Source organism: Styela clava, chromosome 14 (genome assembly GCF_964204865.1).
Source record: "Styela clava chromosome 14, kaStyClav1.hap1.2, whole genome shotgun sequence".
Lineage (NCBI taxonomy): Eukaryota > Metazoa > Chordata > Ascidiacea > Stolidobranchia > Styelidae > Styela > Styela clava.
The window spans coordinates 17,064,752-17,073,621 of NC_135263.1; the positions used below are offsets into that span (position 1 = coordinate 17,064,752).

The 8,870-nt window shown below is 33.7% G+C and overlaps 1 protein-coding gene across 1 annotated transcript; it reads right to left on the reverse strand.

The window, feature by feature from the left end:
- Nucleotides 1–245: 245 nt before the first annotated feature.
- Nucleotides 246–8,273, reverse strand: LOC120340937 (uncharacterized). Its single transcript, XM_078119862.1, has 15 exons — nucleotides 7,881–8,273; nucleotides 6,650–6,821; nucleotides 5,780–5,893; nucleotides 5,565–5,680; nucleotides 4,880–4,958; nucleotides 4,693–4,781; nucleotides 4,019–4,124; nucleotides 3,487–3,594; nucleotides 2,984–3,099; nucleotides 2,548–2,616; nucleotides 2,408–2,471; nucleotides 2,245–2,338; nucleotides 1,728–1,883; nucleotides 969–1,121; nucleotides 246–796 (listed from the first exon to the last, which is right to left on the reverse strand). The coding sequence occupies exons 1-14, from the start codon at nucleotides 8,073–8,075 to the stop codon at nucleotides 980–982; spliced, it is 1,620 nt and encodes a 539-aa protein (XP_077975988.1). The 5' UTR covers nucleotides 8,076–8,273; the 3' UTR covers nucleotides 246–796; nucleotides 969–979.
- Between the last annotated feature and the right edge of the window lie 597 nt (nucleotides 8,274–8,870).

Here is an 8,870-nt window from a genome sequence, read left to right on the forward strand (position 1 = left end):
ACAATAAAGTCCTCACAGCTTATTTCTAAAGCTTTTTCAGTTGCTGCAACCAGACTAAAACACTTCCACAAGGAGAAAACAGCTGAAACTCATCTATTGCTCCCAAATTCGTACTTCTAAAGTGAAAATATCTTTAATATTAAATTTTGATTGGATTCCCCTGAGAGCCTGTTGCTTCCCCCAAAGTTTGCTCGTATTAGACAAACTCCATCACTACTTTAGTTTTCTACAGATAACCCATGCGATTCTCCTTAGCATGTGTATATATTTGTGCATTACTGTAATGTTTCTCTCCAAGCAAACAGCAGCAGTCCATTGTATAAAAATGATGAGCAATAAATAAACAGCAATACACATGAAAACATTAATATATTTAATAATAAAGCAAAAAAAAATCATTTAATCTGAATATCAGAAGTATTGACCAAAAACAATGTCCAAATAACGAATAGTAACCAATGATCAGAGCAGCCACTCGTGTGGTATAACATGTTCCTTCATTGAACAAGCCCAACTGCAGCACAACCCACCCTCGAGTGTGTGTATCTCAAAACCTTTTTGCAGCAGGCTTTATATTGCTTGATATATTACATAAGAAATCTCTAAAATGTGAAACTAACCACGTTGAGATCAAAATTTGAATCATATTTTCAAATTCACAAGTCTGCATTGGCCTTGTTTAACCATTAAGCATGCTACCTGTACTTAACATTTAGTAGGAATTCAATTCATGACAGTTCGGGCTTCTTGAGCTATCTTGGATATATTTCATCTTGCAAAGCCGATCACAAACACCCAGGAGTTCACGCAAACCTCTGATTTAAATGAACCGAGTTGTGAAATGTATGTTCAATTGTTAAAGTGAGTATCCATATGTACAGCATGTTTATCAATGGCCATTATTCCAGACTGTGTTCTCCTCGCAATCACAACAGGGGTGACATTTGAATATGCAATGAAAGCATTAACAGACATACTTTCAAGCTAATACTTCAAAATATTCAGTTCCACTAATTTTCTTTACAATTTTCAAAGCCGTCAATAAAAATATGAATGATTTAGTTTTTAATCCCAAGGATGTTATTTCTTCGATTTTCTGCTGCGTCGTCACACGAGGGTATCTGGAAAATGGAGCAATATTTCATGAAGAAGTCAAAATAACAATGAGATGTCAGTTCTGTATTTTATGAAGGCAGCTAAGGAAAGTTAATATTATGGTGTTATAATAAGCCTAGAAAGTATAAATTCTATATTCTCCTTTTTAAGTATATGAGCAATATGGTGCACAAATAAATTCAACTTAATAGGTTTGGATGTTTTTTCAATCCTCTGGAAATCATGTTTAAAAGGCTACAGGAAACAAACATGTTAAGATTATATTTAAAAATGTTGAATATTAGATGACTTGGACATTGTAACATTTCCTCTGGGTAGTTTGTAATAAAGCGTAGACATCCACTTCTATGAATAACAATCCTAACAACTACTTGATAAAATATTTTTTTAGGTTCACATGATATTTTTGATCGTGTTAGCGTTTAATGTTTCATTTAATGCTCCCAATTTTTCATTTTTGAGAGAGACACTTAAAAATCAAAATAAGCATATCAAAATGATTAAATTTGGAGGCTGTACATGTTTTAACTTTCAAGGCACTGTCAGGATCAGGACCCAGCAATGGAAAATAACACTGGTAAAATGATAATTTAAATAAAAACACAGCTTACTTATCTCCATATAAGGCAAAAGTATTTTGTAGAACTTTTTCAACTAAATCACAACTCAGTTCATAAGGAATCACCCTTTTCAAATAATCAGGTAGTTCATTATATTGTGACTGTTTCACTTCATATTTGGAAAATCCATCATTATGCGAAGGATCCCTGAAAATAAATCCCGTAATCAAACTTATTTCAATCTTATACGCCTTTATTTATCAAATCCTCATAAACTATACAAATATTTAATGTTGAAAATATTTAATATTTAAGTTTCATTCACTCAGGGTAAATTCTTGCACAGTCTTGCCTGGGGCAAATTTCAAAAGGAATCTATGCTTTAATAGTTCATATTCTGAAATTCTCTATGCTCGTAAGATTGATCTTACACACAGTTTTTGACTTAGACAAAGCATTTCTCCAAATAGGGCAAGTTTATATTCAAATACTTCAACCTTGCGGTTTGGAACAAATAACTAAAATATAGGAACAAAAAAATAAAGAAAATTACAAGAATGTGACGTACATGTTTTCCTTGATATCAATGTTTTGTTGATTTCTATCTTGTTTAAAATGAGATGTTAACTCAGGACTTGGCGGTGTCGCTGGTAGTTCATCATCTAAAGAAAATAAAAATCTCAAAAATACAATCTTCGTTGTCCACTTTCACTATTTAGAAACAATCTTACCAAAATTAATGTTCACTTTTGGAAAATGTCTATATTCTGTTAAATCTGGACTATCGGGAGTTCTCTGAAGAAAATAATAATTGAAATAAAATGAATGTACAGTATTTTCTTGTTTAAAAGAAATTTAAAATTCAGCATACCATAGTAGACATAGGAACTTTTCCACCTCTCAGCAGTAAAACGGTGTCATCATCCATTGAACTACAATGCTGAAAAGTCATTACACAGATGATATAATATACTAGTCAAAAGTAATTTAGTTGGTAACAAAGAGACAACAGTAGGAGGCCGAAGGGTAATTTGAAGATGCATAAAAAGCACATTGATATTGAGATATTCCAAATTTTTGAAATGAGTTAGAACTGAATATGACTACTGAATTCAAAATTATGTAAATCTATGACCATTAAAAACCACAAAAACCCTGACCACCCTAACACAGTAATTCTAACTCAATTACACTCAAATTTTAAATTTCTGCTGAAATTATCATAACAATAGTTCACCCACCAAGGTGTATCACTAAAATGATTTTTTGTACATAATTGCTATACATTTGCTATAAATACCACTAACCACAGGTGCATCATTGAGCACACTCCTTCTTGAATGAAGCTTGAAATCAACTTCAGGTGAAACGGCTTCATTAGTTGGATTTCCAACTGTTTTTATATTCCGAAGTGTATCCAGATCTAATCATAAAAATTAATATTCAATATGATTGTGCTGTCTGTAAGTGATTAATGTATGGTCAAATATAATAACGTATGATAAGACTCTTTAAGCGTCAGGATTACCGTACGTTTGCCATCGCAACTCTGAGTACGCTGCATGAGTCCAAATCCTGCGGAGAATAATTATGTGTGCAAAAATTATTGAACACCTTGCTGTTATAGGATAGTTCATGTAACCACTTGTTAGCTATGGCTTTCTCCCCATAGCCATCAAATTTATGCATCTAAAGCGAAAAACTGATCAACTGTTTGTTCCCATACCAGATAAGAACTGGCAAACAGACAATAGAAGCTTATCGGCCTTCTTTTCCCCCAAGATGGATATGAAATTCGTTTTCTACATACTTGTCATTGTGGTTGCTGGTGAATCTGGTGACTGATCAAGTCCTGCAAAATATGGAGCATATGGAACATTTGCTGTAGAGCCTTTGAAGTATGATCCCTTGTTTACACCTGTAAAGTAGAAACAATGTAATTCCTTCATAATCATGATCCTTAAAAGTGGGTTACACCCACTTGTCGAATTTCAGCTTCGCTTTGGTACTTTCATCATGGAAATCATAGGGAAGTGGTATAATAATGTAATTTCTTCATAATCATGATCATTAAAAGTGTGTTGCTGTTGAGCAAGTGATTTGAACTCGAGATTTTAACCTACAAATAAGGCTACTTTGCCATCATAGTCAAGTCTAAAGATTTAACCACTTGAGTTGCACTATTGGTGCTACTGACTATAATGCATACTGGGGTTGTGGAACATAAGAATTTTCCAATCTTCAATGCTACGTTCCGGTGTCCGCCATCTTGGTTCATATACTCTAGTCCCCAGGAGTACCTTTTTTTCTTGTTTAGCAACAGAGAAGTCATATATATTTACCACTTATTACAGGAGTTTCAAAGAATTTTTTCATTGATGCAGTTTCTATGTTTGGAACATGATTGTTGTATTGTGCTTGCGAAGATGCAACAACTGTATCCTGAAACTACATTTTTAAATGAATAAATTATATCTTATTTCCTGCATCTTGATATAGGTGGTTCTTGTACTATAACCAAATAATAGTAACAATATAAAGACGTAAAATAATAAAGAAAAATCATGTTAATATATAAAAGGGGGGTTTGGAGACATCTACAAATTTTATCTTAAACTTTCGTTCAATTTATTAAACAAATTAACATAACATATAGTTCAAAAGAAAGAGAGCATACGACATGCATTGCAGGAATGGGAAGTTCTATTTTTTCTTCAATCTGAAACAATTAGTATACGATCTTCAAACTTCCAAATATGATATCAATTTTATCAAAAAGAATTTCGGAATGGCATTTCATTCAGTTCAAAATGATAGGTTATATTTTGATGAGAGTTAGGATGAATCCCAATGGTAATCTTCAATTTTACTTTTGTATCTCTCTGCTTTGGAATTCCTGCTATGATATTTTATTAGTTGTAACAGTAAATTTGTTTCATATCTCACAGTAGACAAGAACTGGATATAATAGATACTAAAATAGTACTAAGTACTGATTTTTTTCATTCTATTTCACCTTATTTGGCTGAATTTGATCGATTCCAGGTGAATTTGGAGATCTTGGAAGTTGCGGAAAATATTCGGCGTCAAATCGATCCGCATTTCCTGCAAAAAAACGAACATCTTTGTGAAATCAAAAAAAAAACTAAAAATATTGAAATATAATTTAGCATCATTATCTAATGATTATTGATTCTTATTACCTTTGCATCCATCTTTATCAAAACGGACTGGATGAAAATTTCCAGCAGAAATAGCAGGAAGCCTGAATTCCTCATCATTCTGGGTGAAATAGTCATATACAGTCAAGTTGACTCAACAAAGCAGATTTTAGAATGAACGGTTTTTAATTGAATTTAAAATGGGATTGGCGGCTTTTAGGATTTGGTACAAGTCTTGACCGAAGTCAACTATGTAGTACTGAAAAAGATGTACCAGCAGTTAACTTAGCATACAAATATTCGTTTTTATGTAGTCTATATTAATTTTTTTAATAAATTTGATTCAAAATATGAAAAATTGGCTAAGTATGCCAGAAAAGTATAATTCTTGAAATATACTGACGGTTTTCAAACAGCATATAATTTAAAAAAACTAATAACAATTCTAGATGAGTTTAGATCTAAACTCTTACTAATGATTTTTTGAGTGAGACTGCACCAATTTGTCAATAAATTATAATTTATAAAACATTTTGAAATATACAGTCAATTCACCAAATTACACCAAAAAACATATAATTTCAAATTTCTGAATTCATATTGATCAAATTTTCATGTATTGTTGTCCTTTTTATTATATATCAATGTATCCATAGTATAAAAATAAAAATTCAAAACAAAAAAACAAAATTTTGAAATACAAATAGTTCTCATCGATAGAACGAACCTGAAATTTTGAATGTAAAGTTGGAGCTTCAGGAGAAGCAATAGAATCTTTCTTAAATTGACGAGAACCAGGAACTGGAGCTTCTGGACTCTTCAAGAGAGCTAGAGAATCATTTTCTGAGAAGATGCAGAAGAATATAAGTAAATTGGCCCATATATATTAAGAATAATAGTACCTAATATACCATGAATCAAAGATCTACCAGTTGTACTAACCTTTAACACTAGGATTTTCATCCCGACTAATCCCTTGTTCAATAACTGGCAAAACCTTATCTTCATTTTCACTTGATTTCAGAAGTCTTTTAGATTCTGCACATTTTGAAATTTCTGCCAAATATAAAAATTGATAAAAAATTTAGCATTAATCAAGGCATTACAGCCTAAAGGCATTACAGCAGGCCTGCACAACTCAAATTACCACGATGGCCCCAAGCATACATCTGAAGGCCCGCTGGGCCGCAAACTTTGCCACATACATATTTCACAAGATGAACTACACATCAAAATAATATTGTGAAACAGTTAAATTAAATTAAATACTTTCATTACTTTGGAGCTTAAAAATATGAAGAATCTTATTTACTTGAGTAAAAACAAGGTACAGTATTTTTGCATATGAGATGGCAAATATGTATTTAGTGGTTCGTCTACCTTGAATACTGAGATATCTAAATCAGGGTTTCCCAAACTGGGGGGCGAGGGGACAAATTTTAGGGGTCGCGAAGGGCACACCAGTTTCACACAAAGTTCGATATTTATTGAAACTAGGGCAAAACATAAATCTCACAATTTCGAATATGATCGGGGTAGCGGTGCGCTTGCATAACAACGCCGGCTTTGATTGTTAGACCAGAGAAGTGGCGTGTTTCCAAATCACCCGCGGGCCGCACAGAAGTATCCAGCGGGCCGTATGTTGTGCAGGCCTGCATTACAGCCTAAAGGCCTTTGGTTTAACATTCCACCTTATCCATGGTGCAATTAATTGGGTCGGCATATGATTAACAGTACATTAATAGGCTACTAGAAGTCCTGACATAAACATATTGTTTGGAATACATATACTTAATACACAGTTCTTCTCACCCATCATACTGTCACCACCAGCAGGAATATAACCATACATCTGTTTCAAGTATTCTTCAGCTTTACTTGTTTCCGATTCTAAATATTCCAAAATTTTTTCTCCAGCTGATAGTAATTTCTGATTCCGATGAGCAACACGTTGGAGATTTGAATGAATTTTCAAAGAATCATTCTGAAATAGTAGGTACATTTTTGTTAGTTTGTGGCCTTTCAGTATATAAATTGGTTTGGAAAACTTCACTACAGAAAATCAATGAGGCATGACTTGTCGGAATAATAGCAGATAAGTACTGTATTGGCTGGTACTGTGCTGTCATTTATATATTTTTTTTCTGTGTTATGCCAATGTCAAATCGTACTAAAGTTAAAAGGGAATTTTCAGCTCTTTTACTGCACAACTGACAGCGTTTAGCCAATAATAAATAACGTATTTCCCGGCGAATAAGTCTACCCGGTTAAGACAAGGCCTGTTTTTAGGCCTAAAAAAATGGCTTTTCGCATATAACCTGCCAATAAGAAGAGTAGTAAAATCGCATCAACATCGGAATCTCAAATTACCATGCAGAGACTTTTGTGCGGTCGCCGCCTTTGCGCATTGGTTAAAATAGCCTATAATGACTTTTTCTTGTAAAGTAATATTCAATCCATAACAACTCTGAGAATTCAAACTGTCTTCAAATTCCAATCTAATTGTGTACAACCTAACTCGCGATTGCGTGCACCATATATAAGAACATTACCGATATAAAACAACACGGCCATGATGAAAATGTGGGGATGCTATCGCCGGAGGTATTTGGTATTTTATGGTAAGAATTGAATAATACAGTGATAAGGCGACACCAAAAAGATTATAATACTCCCCTAATACAGTAATAAGACGACCCACCAAAATCATGCCAATAATTTGGGCCTAGAAAAACGACTTATTTGCCGGGAAATACGGTATATATTACTGTATTACACACTCACTAATAAAAGTATTTTGTTTATGGGGTCCATTCATCTTTATCAATGCATTCTCTGTTATTTGTTTTTTTTTGGAATTTTCGAACATTATTAAGCAACAAATAAAAGTAGGAGAATTAATGATATTGATGGGGAAGAAATAACTAAAAAAGGTCCCTAAATGTTAAAATGTGTATTAAAATACGAATTTCAGTATTTTAAAACAAAAAAAATCTGGTTCTGAATACAGAATACTGTAACATAAATTGAAAAATCCACAAACCGACATGGTCTTAACTTCACTTTTCATATTCTGCATTGCTGCAAGAGATTCTCGGGGACATTGCAATATATTCCTTTCCGATGGGATGTTGTTTCTCTGAATGGCACTATCCGTCCTTTGGTCCAGAAAATCTACATTTTTCGCCAAATCACAGATCTGACGCAGTTTCGTAAAAGTTCCGCAATCAGCCATCATGTAATGTTAATTCATTTAGTCGTTACTATTTCGGTCCCAGTTTTAGATTTATGCAAACTTTTGCCCGTCAACGCAAACGGTTTCTCTCATTTTGTACAACTCACAGACTCAAGTTTGTGAATCAAAACAAACTAACAAAACAAATTCGCGCCATCAGGTTTCGGATGACTGAACAACGTCAGTAGCACTGATACATGAACGCGAACGTACAGCAATTACATTCGGTACCGGTACCGTTTGTTGCATAATTCTTAATATATGTTAAAAAGATTACGATTGCTACAAAACAGGCTTACTGTTTGCAAAGTCTTTCAAATTAACTAACCGGTCTTATCATTCAGTTCTACAAATCTAAATCATTACAATAAACCCTGCTCGTCACAGTCTTTTTCCAGCTTAATCCACTACTGGTTCTCAACCTGATAGGAAAAATGTGCGAACAAAATCATTTCACGAGAATCCCCATATAACCTCTAGTGTGCCAGCACGTTGTTAGCCTTGTACTGCGTGTTAATTTCTTCATCAAATCAATGGAGTATGCGCAACGAATTTTTTGACAGAACTTGTTTAACTTATAAATGGTTCAAGCGACGGTACACCAAATATTAGGCATCAGACCCATTTCATGCCTTTAGAGATAAACTGTTGAGTGCACTAGACTAGAGCAGATAACGTACTTTTGAATTTTTTTGACTTTCTCACAATTCCTGAGCCCAAAACATGTTGGCGCAATTTCTCATCGACCACCCTGAATGAACGCCACCCTGACCAAGCAATAACAATCTATTCCCAACT